Source organism: Halichoeres trimaculatus, unplaced genomic scaffold (genome assembly GCF_033239565.1).
Source record: "Halichoeres trimaculatus isolate MK-OKI-2021-1 unplaced genomic scaffold, fHalTri1.1 fHalTri1_scaffold_18, whole genome shotgun sequence".
NCBI classification, from domain to species: Eukaryota; Metazoa; Chordata; class Actinopteri; order Labriformes; family Labridae; genus Halichoeres; species Halichoeres trimaculatus.
The window spans coordinates 13,192,521-13,217,275 of NW_027437196.1; the positions used below are offsets into that span (position 1 = coordinate 13,192,521).

Sequence of the window (24,755 nt, forward strand, 5' to 3'; positions counted from 1 at the left end):
AATAAATCAGGCATTTGAGCATACTGATTAGCCCTGCTTGTGTTCTACTAAGTGTAAATTATTTGACTCTTACCTGATGTCTTGAATATGTCCCCAATGTTAGTAAAGGTCAAGCTTCCTTCTTTCCCACCATAGCCAAAAACAGTGAACCCCATATATGACAGGGGAAAACACACCAGCATTGATAGCTGGACTTAAACACTCCCTGGATTGTTTTCTCAGAGCTGACAAACTTTATTTTATTTATTTAAATAACTTTGCAGGCTCAGATTTGTTATGTTTAGACAGGCCTTCATGTTAATTATTGGTGAAGTTTTTGGTGGATAAAAGATTAATTATAGGCCTCATTTGTGAGCTGGCTGAAGTTAAGTTTCTCCTTAAGCTATAACTTTAGAAAAGAACATGCACAGTGATTGTGAAAAACAAATATAAAGATTCAAGTCACATCGCCTGCCTTCTGTACATTTCCATCTTGTCTGTGTGCCTGTGTGTCTGTGTGTAGGTTTTCCCATGTGTACCTGCATCCTCTTTCTGCTGGTAGACATCTTTTCCCATCGTGGACATAAGAGATTTAGCAGTCAGGTGATGGTGCTGGGCTTCCATTCATCTTTGTCAGACAGTTATTACCAGGCATTACAGAGACTAAGTGAAAGCCTGACGGTCTGAGCAGGACTCTGTCGGGGAGGCAGATGTGCAGGGATGGAGGGGTTTGTTTGAGGTGTTATTAAAATCCTTTATGGGAAATGGAAACTCCCTTGAAGATAAAATCTTTTGTGTGACATGCTCTTTTGATTTTCCTTCCTAGTTATAAGGATCATCACAGAGCACTTAATCTTTTTGTAGCTTGTGTTATCTGAGGACAGGAGCTGCAGTGTGATTTATTTGCTCATATATGGTAACTGAATTAAAATTCCCATTCTCGTTGGCATCAAATTTATGCATCAATGCCAAAAAGTAGAACCGCTGCATCTATGTTTGTTTTTTGTTGAGTCAATGCAGGAAAAATAGCATTGAGGTGCTTCAGGGGTCAGCAGTAGCTGCGAGGACAGTAAACTGTGAAGATTAAGAGGGAGATTCATGGGCTATAAGTTACAGCATATTTTATAATCATCAAGCTATCTTATGACAAATGTAATAGCATATTTTAGCATTTAGCTAATGATATGCTAAAATTATTATAGAGGGTATGCATTTACATCACTTCCCCTCTGGGACACATCTACTTAGCGATGCAGAGAGGGGTGAGACCAGCTAAAATGTGGAATATGACATGAAATTAAGGAGAATTTGACTCGGCATTGATTTGTTAAAGCTACCGAAGAACCAGGGGTCCACACACATCTACATGTGGCCAGAAATCACATCCTGACATTTATTTGTACCTGATTTCATTGCCAGGAAAACACACAATGTAAAGTCTGAACCCTACGAAAGCCTCTACATGATTTAACTTACAGTATACAGTGTACTTACCCAAGTGATGAATGAAAAATGCTAACATTTAAAGATATCATAATTTCAGGAATGATATTATAAATAAATTAACGTTGACTTACACAAAAAAGGAACCACAAATCCAGCTTATGTTGCCTGGATTGTTTCTGTAAATTGCAGCGATCCATCAGTTTCTCTTCCCTTTGTCTTTCAGTAGCCTGTTTAAAGATAGCTCTGAATGCTTTTCAACATATTCGATCAATCAGTTGCGCAAAAGCTCTTCCCCATTTTTTGATTTTGTTTTAGAGTTTAGACGGTATTAAGCCAACTCTGCCACTCAGTGGGCGAACCTCAGTGACTTCCCCTTGCTGTGACATCATGTGCATACCCTCTATTAGCCAGGAAGAAGCTAAATACTGACATTACCTTTGTAATTGTTATATGATACTTTAAGAAGGGTTAGCCCAAGGTAATTACAGTTTCACAATTTTCTTTAGTTCTTAATTTATTTCTTTTTGACCTTTTGTCAAGTTTCAGTTGAACTTGAATTGTTTTTTCTACTTGAGTTAAGGTTTGATTAGTTCCAGTATTAGTTTTTTAATGGGGTAGTTTTCAAGAACAAGATGTGAAAATGTCAGAAAAAGCATTGTGCTTTTCACAGAGTACAAATTAACAACCATCTTTATAAAACAAGAAAGCTTTGCACCGGTGTTGTCTGCACTCTGTTTGTCTTGTGCTTCTTATCTAAAGAAAAAAAAACTCAACTAACCATCAGAAACACCAAGTTTGATAAATCCACCGTTTCATTGATTAAATTAGCCAGGAGTTTACAAATGTTCTGCTCTTTTGTTGGCCACTACACAATCAAAAGTTAACTTTTTAAGCATCCAGCTTCTTCCTAGCTAACAGTACTCCTCACAAAGATTTGGCTCAGAGCCAACATTGCCTTTCAAAAAAGATAGATGATACTAAAGGTAAGGTTTTGCTTCTCTTGGCTATCAACAACATCTGTGCTTATATTTAAGTTAGCTCGGAGTAACACGTTTGTCTTGAATTGACAGCTACCTTTATGCTAACAGGAAAAGGCAGATATGTGCTGGTTGCTAATGCTAACATTGGCTACAGCCTCAGGGTAACTAAACAGTTACAGTTGAGTTTTACCAATATTCTTATTTATTTTTGTTGGTTTTGTTTCTTATAAGGTAGAAAAAGTAACAGCAGACAGTTTCCACAGTTTTACCTCTTCAAACTGAGACAGAAACCCCACCACAACTTTAAAACAGCAACAGAATTTGAGTTCCCTATTCTGAGGCCTTGGGTATGATGATATCAGAGAAAGGTTACTCCATTAAGAGCCCAATCTAAAAACTGTAATTGTTTTACATGCAGGTTGTGTGAGAAGTGGCAAAGTGCTTTTCCATTCCAAATTATACCATTTTGAGCTTTTGCAGGCTTGTGCACTCAACCACGAGTGGGGGCATTGATATTCAGCCAATGTGACTTTTTTACGCTGTGAAAATGTATTCCCCCACCCTCCTCTCTACTGTCACATGTGCGGTCACCAATGACCACTCATAACCATGTGGTCATAGGTGACCACACATGCGACACGGCGAAGAAATGGAATCAAAACGTGACTTGTTAATCTGCCCGTTTGTCCTGTGCAGGTGGTCGGCGGTGCCTGGCTTTTCAGCCGGCTCTACTGTAACGTCTTTGTCACGCTCGATGTGATGATGTGCACTGCCAGCATCCTCAACCTCTGTGCGATCAGCATTGACAGGTGAGTATGCCTTGTTTGTGAGTAGGAGTGCTTGTGCTGAACATTCTGGATGCACACACACACACACACACACACACACACACACACACACACACACACACACACACACACACACACACACACACACACACACACACACACACACACACACATGCACATGTTGCCATGACATCTCCAGTGTAAATGTGAGGTTGCTGTATCTCCAGGTGTCACTCCACCCCTCACCTCACCTCATGGATTTTTCAAAACTTCCCTGAGAAACACTCCTGTCCATAATCTCTGGGTTGATGTGTGTAACTCAAAGAGGAAGGCAGATATATGGAGATATTATGCAGAGTATGGTGTTTGTTTGGGGTTCTGGGATTAGACTTGCTTATGTTTTCAGTTTAATCCATTTGTGTGTTAACCCTGAGCAACCTGCGCAGTTAATGAATTTAAACCATTAGTGTACATATGCATTCAGTGTTTGCATTATTTATTAGCGCAGTTTTTCTTCCTGTTTCTTATATCACACTCAATATTTAATAGCTCTCCAGAGTCTCTGAACTTACAACCCCTCGGGCAGCAAGAGTTCAGCTGTATGGAATGAATCAGGTAATGCAAGCAGACTGGAGATGTCATGGGAATGTACCCGGACAGAGTGTACAGAAAAGTCTTTCTCCACTTTTTCCAAGACACTGTGATACTTGCTTTTGTCATTTTCAAAGCTACTCTAAAATTTCACTGTTTAGAGTTCTCTATATCTATGAAGCCCCAGTCATGGTATGATCAAAAAATGAAATGACGGCCACAAAATACTGATTTGTGGCCACCAAATAAGTCTAATGTGTGCACTAAATACTCATTAACAATATCAATATCATTCCTGGATGGTTTGGTAAGCAGATCGAGTGGACCTTCTCTGGAAAGCAACCTGGCTCTCAATATTCTGCTAAAATACCTCTTAGGTAGAATTGGTCCTTGACATGTCTGCCATCCATCAGCCCCTCTACTGTCTTTACTTTAGATCTTCAAAAAGCCGCGTTTGATTTGCTTGCCAGGAATTGTATTCATGTTAATAATTAGTATTTTGTGTGCTCAAAAAACTTCTTTGTAGCCACATTTTTTTTCTTTTAGGGCTCTGCACATATCTATTGATTTCAGGTGAATCTAAATTGTTCAGGATTTCATAAACTGTTTTCTGATAGCAATACATTTTATTACAATTTGACATTTTAAAAAATAAGCTGCCAGTAGAGATAAACTATTGGAGAAGTGTTTCCTAAATCCACAGCTTTACAGATCTTTAAAAACCAGCCTGTTGTTTTTTTCTGTGGAGCCAACAACTTTACATTTTGTAGTTCTCAATAAGGGATGCACTGATCCAACTTTTCTGGTCCCGATACCAATGCTTGGGCTTTGGGTATCGACCAATACTGGTACTGATCCGTTACCAGTGTTGAAATAATAACCTGCATGCCCTACTGTGGGATAAGGTTGGTAAAGTTTTGAGCAAAAGACAAAAAATGACTTCGTATCATCACCCTATTAAAATAATGGCCTAAGTCGTTTTTTTTAAGCTTTTGGGAAAACACAAAAAACTTTACCAAATACAGAGCATATGATATCTATTAATCATTTCAATCAAAAAGTCCTCAACAGTGAATGACATTTATAGAATATTGTGTGTCAATCATATAATATTTCAGAATAAAGTGACTTAGGCCATTTTTTCTTACATTCTAGTGTGACTTTGACAACGTTAAACCAGGCTTACACTACCCTTTCATTCCATAGTGCAATCTCAAAACTAAAATTACCCTAAGTTAAATTAAAAAATGTCAGGTAAATCAAATTGGTCAGTAAGCAGCCCCTTTCCTCACTTCGCCAGGTCTTCTTTGCAGTTTTTTTTTTTTTATTGAACTTAACCCATTTCCAACATCCAGTTATGAGAAGAATCATGTTTACAGCTTCTTCTGCTCTATAGTTCTGTTTCTGTCTATCATGAAAACTTGTTAAATTGCCCAAGTCACACATTTTATCCTAAATAATCCAACATTTTGACTTGGGCTAGAAATAAAATGGCCTAAGTTACCCTCTTGACATAGGCCATTGTCCTGTTGGGCATAAAGAGCATGATCCTTTTAGCTAAAGATTTAAGCGATCTTACCAGAGATGGCCAGCATTATCAAGAGATGATTTAAGCCCCAAACTAATTTTCATCACAAAAATGACTGAGGGTATTATTTTAATAGGGTGAAGATGTGGAATAACTTAAGTTGATATTTTTTTAATATTAATGACTATCTGATTGTAAAAATGTTATACCCTGTTGACCAATCATTCCCAAAGTCTGGGTCCTGACCCAAAGGTGGGTCACCAGAGATTTTTTATGGGTCACCAAATTAGTTTTCAAAATGTTTACACAAAATTCATGCTTCCCGTCACCAGAAGTCTCCCTTCCCCTTTATTTGTTAACTGATGATTGGCTTCCCACACTGTCATAGCTGGTTATGTTTTCATTGTGAAGGGTCATCGCCACCATAACTGTAACTGGAAACGTGCAACTGTTTTTCAAAAGTCTGAAGCCATTTGCTGGTGCTACTCAAACAACCAAAGCCAAACCACCTCATGTTTCCTACTGTTTTACAGCACTAAGAGGAAAGGCTGAAAACAAGGCATGGACAGAGACCTTTATTCTGGATTAACATTGCATCTTCTGAAAAGCAAGTGGGCTAACCCGTAATAAAAATGCAAGGATTTTCAGAGTGTAAGCTGAGCAAAGAAAATATGTCAGGCCTGTTAACTGGTCCAAAAAAATGTAAATGATGCAGAAACATGAATAAAGCACCCTTTTTTATCCTGTCATTTGATTTACAGAGGATATATTTTGGATTGGGTCGTCATGGCTTGTTTCCCCAAAAATGTGGGTCACCTGGAAAAAAGTTTGGGAAACACTGCTGTAGACAAAATCATAGTTTAGCCTTAGTGTCAAGTTCTTTTCCCACTGGTACCTGAATCAGCTTTGAGGGGTTGTATCGGGCCAATACATGATACCAGGATCAGATTGATGCATTCCTACTCTCAGTGCCATCACAGTTTTGTTTTCACCTGCACCAAGAACATAAGTCTGGCAAAAAAAAAAAAAAAAAAAAAAAAACCTCCAAAAAGAAAACTTCTTTACTTTTCTATGAGGATGCACGGATCCATCTTTTTGAATTCTGATACTTGGGCCTTGATTTTGGCCACTACCGATACTGATCCAATCTGACACCAGAACCAATTTAACATTCCCTGTTACTTTGTGTGAAATGACACTGAGAACTATGTTTTGGCACCTTCAGCCCTTTGTAAAGCTGTTAACCAACTATTCTTGAAGTGACTGTATCAATTTTTATGGGATTATAAATTTGTGGTGAGTAAATCTCCAATACTAACAGGAACCACAATTTTACTGTAAACCTCAGCAGCAGATAAGTGAGGAGTTAAATTTGCTCATTTTGCAAGTTGACGTCAGAGTTCTTGGCAAAACAACTCCAAACTGCTGAGCTGCTGAAGATTTATTTTTCCATGACATTTCAGCTCTGCCTTGCAAAAATGCACATGATTGTTCTCAACACAGAAGAGGTGAAAAGTCTGTCCAGTGGATTGGCCCTTTAACATTATCCAATCTAAATGATTAAGTTCACATTGAACAGATACTTGATACCAGGATTGGGCTGGTGCATCCCTACTGGACAGATATTTTTGGGGAATTTCTAATATAGCTAGCTATAAGTAATTTTGAAACACTATTTTTCACCCATGTCATCCAAATGTCCCCCAGGGTTGGCAAATAGACACAACCAAACACCCCAAAAGAGAGAAGCTTGAAAAGTTAGGAGGGATGTCCAGAAAAAGCAGAAAAACTAAGAATGATTCAGCCTCTACTTCTACACTTTTCCAGCCCCACAAACATTTTTGTTTCTCTGCAGCTTTGTCATGTCGAATGTGTATTTGCTCTCAGAGCCTAAAAGTTTTTTAGTGATCAATCATGAGACAAGGCAACGCCCCTGCTGCAGTATCACAAGCTCTGTCAGGTGCCATCTCAAAAAAAGACTGATGACATTTGTTGTCATTGATCGTGTTGCAGAAGCAGAACCTCTGTAACAGCGTTATTCCTTTACAAGCTTATTCATTAAATGTCACTGTGATAGCAAGAAAGATTTATCATCAGAAGAGTCTTCCTAAAGTGGAAGAATAGTCTGAGGCTTCTCACAGGCAGAATAAATACACCGCCAAACTTCAAGGTGAAGTGCATCTTCACTGTATTTACAGAGCAGGTCGTGTTATGAGTGGTATTCATATCCTACGAGGCATGTTTCTGCACTTAGCTGACTTGAACTTGATCAATAAATCCTGTGTACTGTTGTTTTGCTCTCTAACACCAGTTCTTCTCTGCTTTTGTTTAACCTCACAGCACCTTTGCAGAAGGGTAAAGTAGGGAGGGAAGAGAGGGATATTTTGAGAGGACGTGTGCGCTCTGGGTTTGGCCTCTGTATTTCGCCCACAGACGCTCCAGTGTAATTAGTCTGATGAAGATAAACAATCCTGGCAGTTATCTGGCTCCAAACAACATAACATCACATCCATTTCGGGTCGGGGTCCAGAATAATTGCTGCTTCTTCTGAGCCATCGCTGAGCCTTGTTTTCCTGGACTCGTCATATACTCTTGGCGTATAATGTGCTGATTAACTCTTAAATCAAGCTCTGCTAGGTTTATTGCTGAATGCCCAAATTATTTTTGAATGGGAATACTCAGTTTGCCGCCCCACCGGTGATTTTTATGTGACCCGCTTTCTCCCATCAGTGGATTTCTTGGCATCCCTAAGCCTAATTCTGATAATAAAGACTCTATTCCTCTTTTTTTCTCTAATTATGCACTTTTTCTCGTTGTTTTCAGCACTTCTCCTCTTTGAAATGTCACTTCCAATCCCCAGAAACACATTCTGAAGCTGGACAAACAGTAACGTGTGTGTCTCTGCAGGTACACGGCGGTGGTGATGCCTGTCTTGTACAACACGACACATCGCTCCAGGAAGAGAGTTTTTGTGATGATTGCCACCGTGTGGGTCCTGGCCTTCGCTGTCTCCTGTCCCCTGCTGTTTGGTTTCAACACCACAGGTCAGGTCAAGCTCATTCAGACTTCATCTTCCTGTCTAGATGCACCGTGAAGAGATGGTGCTGCATGATGCAGAGTAAGAACAAAGGCACAGAGGCAGTGTGTCATGAAATTCTGTCAATCATAAGTCTTGTAGCAGTTTCAGGGTCAGTGGTGGGTTGTGAAATGCAGTTTAATGCAGGATTTAAAGTTGCAATTCAACTCCTTCAGGATGTCTTTAACTCCTCAAGGGAAGACCTGTACCACTCAACCTTTGAAGATGTTTGTCAAACTCTTCTCTGACCCTGTCACAAACTTTAGTATTCCCAAAAAAGAAGTCATTATTGATGAGATTTGGGACTCATATTTTTTCGAAGACAGAGCCAGGGTCACAAGCTGGAACATTTCAGTTTGAAAAATATCTCAACTTCTCAGGCAGCAACAGCTCCACGCTTCCCCTCAGAGCAGTCGTCAGTGTGTTATCAACCTGAAACACACCATAACCTGCCTGGTGCACATCGAGAACAAAACGAGACATCCAATGCCAACAAAACTCAAAGAGTATACCCTTTGGTCCTGTTTGAGCAGACGTAATGACACATCACTGGGACAAACAGATTAATGTAACTCAAGATCAAGATTCTAAAAAAAAAATGTAATGAAACTTGAAATATTATATCATCATGGCATCATATAGCTGAACTAAATTAAACATAACATGGCACAGTCTAATATGTTCTAACTTGACCAAATCTTACTTGACGTGACGTGATGTGACATGACTGGAGTGATGTAATAGAACAGTGCTCTAAAACTGGGGGCAGTAAGTGTTGGCGATGTGGTGTGATGTGAGGTAATGTAATGTGATCTTATGTGACATAAGCTGGTGGAGTTGCGAGGCGTGTCGCACAATGAGTGATGTCAGTGTAATGACACTAGGGTGGTTAGCATTGGGGATGACACAACAAGACCTAGAGTGAAGTGAGGTGACATCACGTTACATGACATTACATTACTTTTGGTGATCTAACATGACATTACATTACACTCACTGGCCACTTTATTAGTTACACCTTGCTAGTACCAGGTTGGACCCCCTTTTGCCTTCAGAACTGCCTTGATCCTTCGTGGCATAGATTCAGCAAGGTACTGGAAACATTCCTCAGAGAGTCCGATCCATATTGACATTACAGCATCACACAGTTGCTGCAGATCCGTTATGCAAATCTCCCGTTCCACCACATCCCAAAGGTGCTCTATTGGATTGAGATCTGGGGACTGTGGTGGCCATTTGAGTACAGTGAACTCTTTGTCATGTTCAAGAAACCAGTCTGAGATGATTCCAGCTTCATGACATGGAGCATTATCCTGCTGGAAGTAGCCATCAGAAGATGGGTACACTGTGTTCATAAAGGGTTGGACATGGTCAGCAATAATACTCAGGTAGGCTGTGGACTTTAAACCATGCTCTGTACGTCCTAAAGGGCCAGAGTGTGCCAAGAAAATATCCCCCACACCATTACACCACCACCAGCCTGAACCGTTGATACAATGCAGGATGGATCCATGCTTTATGTCATTGATGCCAAATTCTGACCCTACTACTGTTTTTCCAATCTTGTATTGTCCAGTTTTGGTGAGCCTGTGTGAATTGTAGCCCCAGTTTCCTGTTCTTAGCTGCAGGAGTGTGACCTGGTGTGGTCTTCTGCTGCTGTAGCCCATCTGCCTCAAGGTTGTTGTGCGTTCAGAGATGCTCTTCTGCAGACCCCGGTGGTTATTTGAGTTACTGTTGCCTTTCTATCATATCCTCTGACCTCTGGTATCAACAAGGCATCTTTGCCCACAGAACTGCCGCTCACTGGATATTTTCTCTTTTTGGGACCATTCTCTGTAAACCCTAGAGATGGTTGTGGGTCAAAATCCCAGTAGATCAGCAGTTTCTGAAATACTCAGACCAGCCTGTCTGGCACGTAAAACCATGCCATGTTCAAAGTCACTTAAATCACCTTTCTTCCCCATTCTGATGCTCGGTTTGAACTGCAGCATATGGTCTTGACCATATCTAAATGTCTAAATGCATCAAGTTGCTGTCATGTGATTGGCTGATATGAAATTTGCGTTAACGAGCAGTTGGCCAGGTGTGCCTAATAAAGTGGCCGGTGAGTGTTTGTGACTTCAAATCATGTGAGATAACATCATTACGTAAAAAGACATTTTAATTTGACTTTGCGCTATGTAATGTGACGCTACGTAATGTGACGCTACGTAATGTGACGCTATGTAATGTGACGCTACGTAATGTGACGCTACGTAATGTGACACTACGTAATGTAACGCTACATAATGTGAAGCTACGTAATGTGACACTACGTAATGTAACGCTACATAATGTGAAGCTACATAATGTGACACTACATAATGTAACGCTACATAATGTGAAGCTACATAATGTGGCGCTACGTTTAGGGGCTACATAATTTGACGCTATGTAATGTGATGTTATGTGACTTTAAATCATGTGGGACTGCATTCCATGATGTTGTGTTATGTGACGTTGCTTTATGTTACAGTTTGTTAATTTCATTAACTCTTACATGGGTCAATTTGACCGAGTATCCAAATATGGATCATAGATCTACCAGTGTGGGTCAAGGAAAAATGTTGTTCGGGGATCTTGAAACTGCACAGACCACGTTTGTCACCACTGTCTCACAAAAAGAATACATAGAGTTCAAAGGGGATCTCAACACTGAAACAATGCTGTGCATGTTTCTTTCTAACCCTTTTTTGGAAAGAAAGACACAAAGATGGTGCAAAGCGTTTGAAAGTCTTAGTATTTACAATCAGCATTTGTTTATGGTGAATGTATGAACATACAAGAAAAATCGACAACCCAGCCATAAGATGGACAGAAAATCACAATGGCTTCGTTATTATTTGATTTCTATAGCTATCAGCTCAAAGATGCATGGCTGCACGTACACAATGAGGAGCATTAGTGGCAGACAATGTGAAGCTACTGACACAGATGGATGGTTTAGTGGAGCTGTATAGTTTAGTGCATCGACACTGATATATAACAATGGAGAGTGATTACAGGAACGTCTTGCCACTACGCAGCCATTACAGCAAGGATCACATGTAGGTTCATGTCAGGTCCAGAAGAGATATTTTTACATCTTTCAACATCTTTCAACAAAACAAGATTGGAAGGGAGGACCTTGACAAGACAAATTATGTATAAGGGAGGGGCAAAACAGCCTAATGGTATGAAGGCAGGCACTGAAGGTGGTTTGGAGAGTGGGATGAAAATAGATTGCAACTGTCTGTCCCTGTTTCAATCTCTCTGTGTATTGAGGTATGTGGTATTGATCCAGAGCAACATCACAGGAGAAGCAAATCACCTCAGTTTGCTCATGCCATTGACATGCAATATACATGTCACAGCTGTGGTCAAGGCCCGTGCCATTTTTGTCCCAACATCAATTTACAGCCAGATTAGCTTACCTGATTGATATTTAACTCTAAAATTGTGATTGTATAATTGATCTATACTTTATTACTGTTATGCCAAACAGTCCATGATGCTAGCTTTATGGCTCAATTATAGCTGATTGATTAATCATCTGACTCCTAGAGGCTGCTGTGATGTGTGTGTGTGTGAACAACAGAGTGGAATTGAGTGTGCATGCAGGTTGTACTAAAAGGACAAACCAATCAAGGTCATTTTCAAATTACTGCGCAAGCTCCAGGGTCAAAGGTCGTCTGTAAATGGCTCCCACCGCCCTTGCTGTTAGCTTTTTAATTTGAGGCTGTTTCATGTAATGAATTTTTTTGTTTTGTTTTGTTTTTTTACGCTGCAGATGACCCCCTGGTGTGCTCCATCTCCAACCCCGACTTTGTGATCTACTCCTCTGTGGTGTCTTTCTACCTGCCGTTTATGGTCACCCTGCTCGTCTATATCCGCATCTACGTCTTCCTCAGGATGAGGCGGAAGAGGATCACCTTCAGCCAGGTCAGCGGGAAGGTGCAGCCAGGCTCAGCGCCTCCATCTGTGGTGAGACACACTCCTTCTATTGGTTTTTGTTTTCACGTTTTCCAGGTTTTTGAAGCGACTTGTTTAATAACGGTTTTGTTTGTTACAGTTCTTCAACACAAGATTGGTTTGACTTCAGGATTGTTGTCTCTGAATGCCATTTTTTATATTTAGCTGATACTTTGAAGACTTGGCTCATGAGTATAAACTCAATACTATCTCTTTGAATTTGGGGGTTCTGTTTGTGAAGTTGCACAGGCTAAAAATTAACAGTAACATCTCCCAAATTGGATCTAAAACATTATACAGTTGTTGAGTTTTTTTTCACAGTCACATTTTCTATCTCATTCAAACCAGTATTTGTAATTTTTTAACGTTTTTTATAGTAAAACATATGATTAAGATATTGTCACTGTTAAATTAAAAAGAACAGTTAAAATATAAACACAAGTGTTAGATGTTCAAGCAAATTCAGGGATCCCCAACTGGTGGGTCGTAACCATTGACTGTATAATAGCCAGATGACGTCTCTGTCCCTGAACAAAGTAATGAAGCCTTTCTTTTGTGGGAGCCATATTGGAATTGCTGACTCAATGGGCGGGTTTTGAGCTTCTTCACTAACAGCTATATGGTGACAGACCTGTTGCTTTGGTATATTTCTCAGATCAGAATTGAAATTCTCAAAACTACTTATTCAATCTTCACATCATTGTGTCTCCTGTGCTCATCAAAAAGCAGTTTCTCATTTCTTTTAACAAGGTGCAAATGCTTTGGTTCATCCATGCAAATGATCATGTACTCTCTGCTCTTTCCTACATTATCAACTGCTTATGGCATGTTGATCAAAATGGATTATCATGAATCTCTGTTGAAAAGTCTCACCCTCCACAACATTTAGTCATAAGTTCATCACATAAAGTTTTACATGCAAAAAGGTTGAACAAGTTATCATAATATGTCAAACATCTTTCCACACAATTCCATTAGACTATTTTTCTAAATCTGTCTGGATTGGAAAATTTCTCTCTGGTCAATCTTGACTTTCTCTATTGAATGAAAATATGTGGAGCAGTAGATCAACCAATGATTAACTAGTTTTCTGAAATAGCTCAAAGGTAAACCATCTCATGAACCATCAACTGGCAAGTATGTATGTGTACTTTTCTCTGTACAGACAGTGGCAACACATTTCCTGTACAATGAGAGATCTATCACTTGCAGACCATGTTCTCAATCATAAGTTTACAACAGCCGAGGTTTGTTGAAGGATGCAGCCAAAAGTTGGGAGAACAGCTGTGTCCTCATCATTCAGACTTTTTGTGGACAGATCTTTGTTGTAATGTGGATGAGAATTTGTGGCTCAGCATACAGGAACATGAGGAGGTGTAGGAACACTGCACTGTAATTCCCACAGCACTGCACGTACAGGTTTCCCTAAGGAGACTTTCCTGTGTTCACATTTCTTCCTCTATTTTCCTTTGTGCTACGCAGCGCCTTCTTCTTCTTTCTGTGTCCCAATGATGGGGTTAGTCAACAAATTACAGCACAAACAGAAAAAAGCAAAAATGGCATAAGTCTTCCAATTACACTGAGATATAACTTACAATTTACAATAACTGTCAGAACATCCTTCCAGAGTAAACTGTTTTACTCAAAACATGACCAAACAATTTGACCATCCTATGCATGCACAACGACACAAGGACTTGTCATTCTTATGGCACTGACACATTCACTGACACAGAAATTTATTTCCAAGTGATGAACTAAGAATTCTGAGAGAGAGACTGGCTTTTGCAGGTAATCCATAGTGTTTTTTCTATTTGTCTAAACTGTTTTGAGAAATGCATTTACTGTTTGGCCAATGGCGAAGATGATTCAAGAAATGTACCAAAGTGACTGTGAAAAACTGTAATATCTTCTAAACTGCTGAGTTGTATAAAAAAAAAATTCACCCTCATACAGTGTGTGCGGTTAGAGAAAAAAGCCTCAAGCGTTTTTGAACCTGTAAATACAGCGGTGCCTTGACTTAAGAGTTTAATTTGTTGTGTGACCGAGCTCGTAACTGAAATTATTTGTATGTCAAGTTGTTTCCCCTCATTGAAATGAATTGAAAGGACATTAATCCGTTCCAGGCTCCCCTAAAAAACACTGCAATTTTTTACCTTATGTTTTTGAATAATAAAAATGCTCCTGCTAATAAGAATGTTTCTAAATTAGTTGGATAAGTTTCATTCATTAGCGCAGTCGCACACACAGTTGCAACTTTTGTGCTCCTGGTGTTTCTTTTGAAAGCATAGATGCAAGCACATCATTGATGCTTCCACTGCAAGCTAACTGCTTAATGTGATACTCTGGGATGGGACAAGTTGGGTTCTATCACAAGGTTTAGGGCAGAAATTACCCCTACAGCAGTGTTTTTGTGCAGCAGAAGCCCAGAGCGCTCGCACCAAACACCCCCTCCCTGCTCCTCTGCCGGTTTCCTCTGCACTCAGACGGGGCCATATTTTACTTGACCAAAAACACAAATAAACGGACTCCCACTGAAAAAATCTGATATCGGTCTGCATTCACTCTTTATTTAGAGAATTTTCAGCGCGTTACTTTCACACAAAAACACCGCTAAATAAGGCTCTAGTTCTCATCGTGTCGTAAAACGGCGCTACCTCCACTGCAGAGCCACAGCTGGCTACGAGGCGCATGTAGTCTGCCAGGACGAATTATGCTATAACAATTGAAGATGAGTGATTATGAGAGTGAGGACAACCTGCCGTTCACTTTGAATAAAGTGTGAATGCAGACCGATATCAGATTTTTTCGGTGGGAGTCCGTTTATTTGTGTTTTTGGTCAAGTAAAAAATGGCCCCGTCTGAGTGCAGAGGAAACCGGCAGACAAGCAGGGAGGGGGTCTTTGGTGCGAGCGCTCTGGGCTTCTGCTGCACAAAAACACTGCTGTAGGGGTAATTTCTGCCCTAAACCTTGTGATAGGACCCAACTTGTTCCATCCCGGAGTATCACTTTAATGTGAATGACTGAGAAGTTGTAACCTGGTGTTGGCTGCGCCAGTGGTGCGGTATTTGAAGCTGGCTTGTAACTTAAATTTTAGCTCTAAACTCAAAACAAAACAAAAAATCAGCCAAGAGATGAAAAATTGACTTTTTGGCTTGGTGTGTCAGTGGTTTCCTGTCTTACTTCAGCCAGCCTCTGGGAGATCGTTAATGAACTACAACTTTAAGCACTTCCACATAGGCTTCATGTCAAACCAGATGTTGCCTCTTTGGTTGTATCATAAATATGTTTGTGCCAGCTTTATTAAGTACCCAAAGTGTAAACAAGAAGTGTTTTGTTTGGTTTTTTTTTTATAATAGTTATGGTTTTTATTTAGCACATAGTGTGCAAAGCTGGCAATTAAGCATGAAACACAGAGTAGCCTACAGCAAGGCTAATGGGAACGCTGTCAGTAAGTTACAGTAAGTGTATTGAGACTATAGATAGATAGATAGATAGATAGATAGATAGATAGATAGATAGATAGATAGATAGATAGATAGATAGATAGATAGATAGATAGATAGATAGATAGATTCTGAGCATCTGAATCATCCCCATGTGTAAAACTTAAAATACTACAAGACACCAATAATAAATTCTTATTGTTTCTCGACCCGCTTTGAAAATTCACAGTCTTTTCTCTTGAAGTGGTTCATTTCATATCGCTCAATTTTCTCCCTCATTGCGCACACACGCACACATACAGAATGCTCTTTAGTTTAGCAGCAGGTTACAGATAATTGGTTTTGGTTGAGCTCCAGTTTGGGATCTCATTTAAGGGTGGAGAGTCCCTGAAAGATCGTAGCCCGGCAGGAGTCCAAGTGTCTCTAATGGAACGCCATTTTCTTTATTTTCAGTCTCACAGGAGAGCTGCAGTGTTTGAATGAAGAGTGAGACCCACACAAATGAAGTTCATCTTAATTCTATTGATTTCTTTTGTCTCTTGTGGACAACGAATAAGATTATCAGAGTGACTGAAGGTGAATGATTAAATTCCCAAGTGAATAGCAAGAACCGTGTGTACCAAAAGATGGTGACGTCGGGATGCTGGGAAAAGAAAGTTAGAGCATTTGTCTGAAAAATATATTTATCTGAGCTTCTTCTGCTCCCCCAGGAGACCTGTCTACAGGAGGAGACCCCCAAGGCAAAGCAAGACCTGTCACCTATCAGGATTAAAGTGGTGGGTTCAAACCAGACAGCTCAGCCATCAGATATCTGGAATTGATTTTTGTCATCGCTCTACTTTTGCTGAAGACAGCATCACATACAGCCAAACCATTTTGAGCGTGGTGGCATGTTTTGTTGCTGTGAAATCTATAATTTCTGTTTTTAGCTTTTAGTTTTATGTGCTGCATTTTTTTTCCTTTGCTGTGAAGAACAAGCCCAAAGAAGAAGCAGAGTATTGTGATTCCAAGGTGTTGCTTGTGTCACCTGGTCACCTGAGCACTCCGTGTGTGATGCACTGCAGCACTTTCACAAACCACAGACTGTACAAAGACAGAATAATAAATCAAGCTTTCCTCCTGAGGAAAATGTGAGGAGACGATTGTAGAGAGTTCCCATGAACCCTGGAAAACCAAGAGAACAGTTGACCAATTTTCCAGCCGTGGAACAATCTGATTTGTTTTTCTTTCCAGATCCAAGGGAATAAATATTCTCATCCCCAGTCACTAGAGAGATGCAGACACTTGTTTGGGGCTTTATTTACCAGTTGTGTGTTTCCTCTTTCTGCTGAGAGTGAAGTGAAATATTCTGCCAGACAGAAAAATGAAACAATGAGCTGAAAGGTGCTGAAGCAGTCTATAGAGGATAAACCACAGAGCAAGGTCATTTTTCTGAATATGCTTTATTTCCTCCTTTATCTTAAGTTACCTTTCACATTTAGATACCTTTTGTCATGGTTTGGTTTTTCAGTTTGTGTTTTGTGTATTTCAAGGTTTTGGGGTTTTCTTGTCTAACTTGTGTTCTTGTGTATCTTGAGATTCTTTGTGATTATTCTTTGTACTTGCTCCTTCTCCTTCTTGGTCTTTTTAGCCCATGTCCACACGTAGCCAGGTATTTGGGAAACGGCATACATTTTTATGTCATACTCATGAAACCGCAGCTTTAAGTCATTAAAAACAATGTTTTCTGAAAACATGGAGATTTTGAAAAATTCTGATTTCATGGTTTTGTATGGAGGCCAGTGAATGGAGTTTTTTCGGTTCCCAAAAGTCACAGCTGAAAGGCAAAGGCTCATTCTGATTGGCTGGCACTCAGCTACCAATCAGCTACCTATCACAGGTAACTGGCTCGACCTTTCATCCCAGCAGCGTCTCAGTGCTTTGACACAGTTGGATGCTAAGCATCTTCTGACTTCAGTGGGGAAGGGTAGAGTGGGTTGTTCCACTGTGGAAACTGGACGGTCATTGGATAAACGATGGGCTTTGTCCCGCCCATTGGATGATCAGCGTCTCTGGGGGTCTATGAGGCAGTGGGCTGGCCTGGACGCTGGGCTTCTGCATGATGATTGAATGATCTTGAAGTATAACCTCCCACCAGAGCATCTTCTGAGTTTTATATTGAGTTGTTGTGGACTTTATCTGGAGGCTTTCTCAATCCCCAGGGAGTTTAACTTTCTTAAAAACGAAGAGCGTTGAGAGGACACTGGTAAAATCCCTGGAAAAAACGCCTGGTTGGTACGACAGGGTCATAGATAATTTTCTTGAAAAGGAACAGAGGATAGAATAAAGGTTAAATAAATAAACAAATTTATGATGTAGGCCGGAAAAAATGCGCTTCCCCTTCTTGACTGACCAGCAGCTTCCACTGCTATCAGCAGAGGGTGGGGGGCATATTGGTCTTTGAAAATACCCGACTATGTGTGGACGTGGTCACAGTCTCTGTGTTTCAAGAGTTCTTTATTAGTTCACTGACGCTCTTCATGTGTCGCTGTTCTCTCGGCTCCTGTCCTCATGCTTCTTGGTTTTCTAGAGTTTTGTATTTTGTCTCTTTTGAAAGAGTTCTTAAATTTTTTGGATTATGAGTTTGGTCAAATGAAACCATTTTAATTCAATCTGCTTTTGGGTCCTCCACCTTGTTGTTTGTCCTGCAACCTCCTGCTGGATTATGACACTTTTAGTGGTTCAGCGGCTGGCTTACACATTGGGGCACTTGTGGAGCACATTCACTGTTTTGTCCAAGAATTTAAGTGCAGCATGGTTAAACTCACAACAAACATTGCATTTCTAGCTCGAGTACAAATCCCATACATGCATGTTGGTGAAATTTATTCCTACTAAGTTATTATCAAGGGCCAGTGTAAGAAAGATATTTCAGAGATGCAAATGTTGACTCTTTATTTCTTATCAATATCATATCCTGGTTAAGCAGTACATTTTCAAACTGTAGTCATGTGACTGTAGTAATATGGTATTAATTGTATGAATGAAAACAACGAAATAACATTATTAAGTCATTATTGTTGCTGATTATATTTCTTTGTTCTGGCAGCAGAGTGTGGACTCTTCACTTCCCCCCAAACCCAAACTGCTAACAGGCTGCCTGTGGCGGAAACGTCCAAAGACAGGACCTGTTGAGAACTCGATGCTGCCGCCGGTGGACACCCAAAACTGCTGCAGCATCAGTCACGCCTCCTGTGGCCGCACCGAGCTGGAGCTGGACCAGGAACAGGATCAAGATCACAATCAGGGGCACGAGCCAGAGGAGGACGCCCAGAATGATCGGCCTCCAGTGAGGATGAGCTGTGAGGTGAAGGATCTGTCCAACGGACGAACACTTACGTCGCTGCGGACGATGCCCCACTCTTACACCAGCAACCAACGGTTCAGGAGCATGCATGCACGGGAGAAAAAGGCCACACAGATGCTCGCCATTGTTCTCGGTGAGTGGAGACTCTTTCAGGGAGGATAAGCTGAGGAAATGAAAATGTAAATGTCACTTAATGTCAACAATATTAGAGATAAGATTCAGATAGAGCTTCTTATCCTCCAATTCATTATTTTTCCCAGGCACTTTCTACCCTATGCACCATTTTTGCTGTTGTAAAGGAAACAGCATATTTTCTTTCTCCATGTGCGTTTGCTCCTTTTTTTACAGAGCTGCAATAAATCACCTGAGATGTGGAAAAAAAAAAGTCTGACTGAATTTGGGCTCACAGTGTGTGTCCAAACTCACGTTGTAGCTCCTGCCACAGCTTCCACACCTTCTAATTATGGCCAGGTTGCTGTGAGTCTGGTCTTGTTAGCCCTGGCATAGCAAAGATCTCACTGACAAAAGTGTAATCAGAGGTGTCTTGTTACATTACGCTGGTGTCAGTGAAAAGTCTGGTGCACACACAGGAAATTACCGCGCCTACTTCCCACCTGCTCATCATCCGGCTGACCGCTGCTTAGCTCCCATCTTGTGACCCCAATTAAAGTATTAAGAGTGATTCAACCATGCTGCAGCATTTAGAGGTGCTTGCATACAACAAAGTGCGTCTTATTAGCTGCTGCTCCTTAAAAAGTGCTTTAATTAACTCTTGATGGAGCTACTTTCCTGCCAGCAAAGCTCATAAGCCATAATTGCAGACTATGTGGCTTTATGAAACTCTGATGCGGCTAAGATCGAGAATATGGAATATGTACTGGGTCATCATATTTTCAACACTGTCAGGTAACAAATTATCCTATAAACCTGCAACTAACACTAAATTGTAGCAGTCAGTCTGCTGAAAGGGAGTATAACATTAAAGTAGGACTAAAGTGTTGCATGACAATCATAATATGCTTGGCAGAGGTCTGCGCTCTCTGAGTGCTTTTCTAGTTCTCAAAGAAATGGGTAGCCGGTGCAGAGTTTTTAAAGAATTATCTCTAACGTTTTGGAAAGCTTCAGTTTACTGTGAGACATTTTGGGCAAACGAAGGGAGAAGGGAGTTAGGTTGTCAGCCCGAGTGGTGATAAAAGCATGGAATAAAAAGGAGGTCTGACTTTTGCTTTATTTCAGAAACAGTAAAATGAAATACTTGTGACCTCGTCTTTAAGCATAGATTGAAGTTGTTCTTCTGCTGCTTTGGCTTCTACTTAAGAATTTCTGTTTTGTCTTCATTAGTTATAAAAAGCTCTTTAGCATCAATGCATTAATATCAGAGAGACAGGCAGTGAGGGTTTCAATGAAGAGTGTTTGGGTTGGGTGGTGAACTAAATGTACAGTGTCCAAAAAAATTTCTTGAGGAATCTCTTTTTACGAACCATGCACCTGAGATGCCCCATGCTGCCATAAAAACGGTGTGTTAAGAAGAACTTAGCCCTCAACCAGGAAACTACTTCAGTTTGTTCCCGCTCTTTGTTTTTGTCAATTATTGTTAATCAAAGTACCTAATTTTTATTTCTCTTTGTTGGGAGTATTCTAACTTTGTAGCAAATATCAATTTAATCAAATATTTAGCAACCACTGACACCAGATATAAATGGGGAAAAAGTCTTTACCTCCTACGATTGTAAAAATTTAAGCAAAAAAAATACACCTCAAACCCACTCTCCTTAGAAATAAAAACATATCTAGTGTCTGTTCATCTCGGATACACTGCAAAAATGATGCTGGAATTGCTTGTAAAGAATAAAAAAAAAGATCTTTGAGTTTCTGAAAACAGGAAAAAAAAGTCTTAATACAAAAAAAATTGCAAGTACATTTTTCCCACCCCTTTGGCAATTTCTTTTTCCTTGTTACAAGCAGTTAAGGCGTCATTTTTGTCCACCAGTGTCTTGAAATATGACATTTTTTGGACTTGTCAGATGAATGTGGCTCATAAAATTTTTACTAAGAAAAAAAGACAGCAGTTTTTGCAGCGTACAGTATACTTCCTTGTCCCTGCACAATATGACGACTCATACATAAGCATGCGTAGACAATATCTCCATGAAATATAGCAATGTAATGCTATCATTGGGGCTATGAGTAAATGATAGCTAACCATAGGACATTTTCTTTGGAAATACATGTAAGAAAAAGTCCACACATTTCCCCAAACCCCAGCAGTACAGAGAAAATAGAAGCACCGGAGAGATCCCTGACTGACAGGGTTTCTCAACAAAAGCAGCAGGGTCACATATTCCCTTTAGAAAGGATGAGCGGCCACATAAACAAACTCAGGCGTCTGTCAGAAGGAGACAGTAAAAAGGTGACTCTCGTACTGATGGAGGAAGGATCGACGGTCAGCTGGAGCAGAATAAGCGTGAGTAAATCCACAGAATGAGCAAGTTATCAATTGGTATTACAGCCTGCCATGTTGATCAGGATGAAGTCTGGGAAATTCACCAGGAGTAAATGAATGAAATGAGGCAGCTCCATGACTCAACATGTCTTGAACACAGGCAAATGATTACCCCCTATCTCTCACTCTCTTTATCTCTGTGGAGCAGGCTGGCACTGTCTGCCCATGCATGATCATGTCAGTGATTGAATTGATTTGTTTCAACATTTCAATTTAATTCTGGGTAATATGGCACCATGGATCAAAGCATGTGTTACAATATGTGAAAGAGGAAGACCTAATCATGCTCAGGCCTGGTCGGGCCTCGGGATAATCATGCTACCAGCACAAAATAGGGCTGCCATATGTGGCGGGATTGTAGTATCTCAGAAAAAAAGGACACTTGGACTTAAATCGCTTCATCATGGTTTTAGTCTTTGAACGTTTTACATATTTCTGTCTATTTCTGTCTCTCTGTTCTTTTTTGACACTGCATGCTGTATGAAAGCTGCTACATGAACAAAGATAAGCTTAAGTTTAGTTTCAGCTCCTGCGCAGTGGATTTCTCTTTAACATGTTTTCAAACCTTATCTATTAGCTGATAATTATTACTAATTTATATGCTAATTAACAATTCTACATTACGTATCATCAGATATAATCAGATCAGTTAAAGGTGTGCTCACTACGTTGGTTGTTGAATGTCTCGTAGAACATGCTAACATTTGTAGCTAAAGCTGCACAATGAGCCGTTTTTACACACCTGTGCTCTTGTTTTTCCTCTTTCCTTCCTCCTCCTCTCTGCTCTCAGGAGTGTTTCTCATCTGCTGGCTGCCTTTCTTTGTGACTCACATTCTGAACACACACTGCAGGACATGCTACGTGCCTCCCGGGCTTTACAGTGCATTCACCTGGCTGGGGTATGTCAACAGCGCCCTCAACCCCGTTATCTACACCACCTTCAACATCGAGTTCAGACGGGCCTTCATCAAGATCCTAAGCTGCTGATTGGAACAGAAAGCTGAGGAATTAAAATGGAAATGAGGCTGTGTACTTCAGCTACAACTCTCTTGATGGGTTTTTTTGTAAACTGTGATCACACAGACCGGGCTCGGTCAAAGGAATTAAACCTGCTTCTTGCCAAACAGCGGACACCTGATTATGCAATAAGCTCAGATTTTCTTGGATTTTTACGTCAAAATAAGCTCAAACTTTTCTTCCACACTGGGTTGGGATTACGTCTGAACAATAACAGACACATGCATTGATAGCACAAGGTGTTGGACCTTCTTGTACAGTATTCTGAGCTGCTCATCAACAAAGTACTCCAATCGATGTGTGTTTAGAAGCTCTTCGAAGCCACAATGGAGTTGTTAAATTGATCTTGGAGCCGTGGGCTTTTCTGTCCCCGAGGCCCCTCTCTCACTCCTCTGTGTGGATTGACTGATGTTTCTCACCTCCCTCGATTACCCCTTCTTCATCATCATCATCACCATCAGTTACTCAGCAGTGCATGCACAAATCAAGGACACTCCTTGAATATGAGGGATGGTACCAGTCACTGCTCAGACTGACGATGATACATGTTGATGTGGAGACACTTTTCTCATTTAAACTGAAAATGTGACATTTTTGATGTAACTCTCAGCAGAAACTTTAGGTGTTATTTTTAAAGGACTACAGTTATTGGCAGATAACTCCCTCCGTATGATTTAGAGCTGGCTGCTTGCAGTTCTGATGAGGGGCTGAAAAGAGGAGCTTTGTGGTCTTAACAGATCTCAACAGTCAGGATTGTGATGGGCAGTGATGTAAATAAATAAAACAGATTAAATGTTTTCCAAGCTTGAGATCATCCGTCTATACAGGAGCAGTTTTACACGGCTCATGGAGGAATGTGTGTGTCTAAATGTGGTGAATCGAGGTATCGGTGGGATTTCTGGGGGAACAAAAGAGGAACTAATCTGGATGTTTGAAGATTTAGAGACAAATCAGTGACACAGAATGAGGACAAATTTGGAAAGAAAAACAAGAAGGTGATAAGAGAGGAGCTGGTATAAAGGAGTGAAGCTTTAAGCGGCTTGAAAGAGCAGCTGTAGACGGATTGACGAACGCTGCAAAAGAGGAAGAAAGGGAGAAGGGGGTTGTCAGTCTTCCTCAGCCTACTTCTCAAGCCCTCTCACAAACACCTGCTCCCCTGTCACTCTGTGCCATTACGTCAACCCGGCCTCGTTCCACTGACACTGCGTATGGAAATGATGCACCAGGTGTGTGTGTGCGTATGTGCGTGTAAATGTCATCTGTAATCAGGGAAACACCTTTAATCATTGCAAGCAAACATCAATAATTGTTTTTACTCCTTCTGGGAGACACATGCTTGAAAAAAACAATGTTTAATTGAATTTTCTGACTTTTAAAAAATAAACAGTTAACGTGAGTGTGATGAGGAGAAACACACTGAGGTTTCATGGTGATCAGAGGGGATGAGTTTCTTTATTCTTTAATTAAATTTGATTAAGAATGAGATTAATTAAAAGCATATTGAGGGCATACATGTGACACAGCTGTGCATGTGTCCATACATTACATGGAGTCATTTAAATAAACTAATAACGCCTTGCATCATCTCACTGTTAATAAACTACGTATGAGCCTAAACACACCCACAGGCCACGAGTCGCTCTGTAGACCCCTGGAGGCCATAATGTGCTTCACACTACTGATAAAAAGTATTATGTAAATGAGGCTCAGATATGAGACTGAAAGAAGTTCTGGTTCTCCTGAGAACATTACACCTGGGAGTAAGGTTATAGGGTCAAGGAGGAGGTTGATCTCTTTGGGTGCTTGAATATGATCATCCAATTTCATGGTGATGAGCTTCTCAAAAAACGTCGTGAGTGCACATTTACATTTCATTTCAAGGTCATGCTAACTCAGAGGGAGCTTCTGCCATGTCAAAAGTTTCTTCCTGACAGGGAATCCTGACCTTTCTCTAAAAACACACCTTGTATCACCAGTTTGGAAAAGACCACAACAACCGTTGTGTTATTTAGGATTCACCGATTTCGGTGCTGATAATCAGATTTTTAATAATGGATTATCAACA

General features: G+C 40.4%; 1 protein-coding gene across 2 annotated transcripts in view; it reads left to right on the forward strand.

The window, feature by feature from the left end:
* The window catches only part of drd3 (dopamine receptor D3), a 33,618-nt gene extending 9,190 nt beyond the window's left edge, over positions 1-24,428 (forward strand). Inside the window, exons 3-8 of one of the 2 annotated variants that reach the window (XM_074693232.1) lie at positions 3,102-3,214; positions 8,220-8,356; positions 12,197-12,390; positions 16,535-16,600; positions 18,913-19,303; positions 22,464-24,428. In XM_074693232.1, the coding sequence (XP_074549333.1) occupies positions 3,102-3,214; positions 8,220-8,356; positions 12,197-12,390; positions 16,535-16,600; positions 18,913-19,303; positions 22,464-22,660 (1,098 nt within the window). In that variant the 3' untranslated portion in view covers positions 22,661-24,428. The remainder of the gene's footprint in view (positions 1-3,101; positions 3,215-8,219; positions 8,357-12,196; positions 12,391-16,534; positions 16,601-18,912; positions 19,304-22,463) is intronic. The other variant, XM_074693233.1, reaches the window with a different exon arrangement.
* Positions 24,429-24,755: the final 327 nt, after the last annotated feature.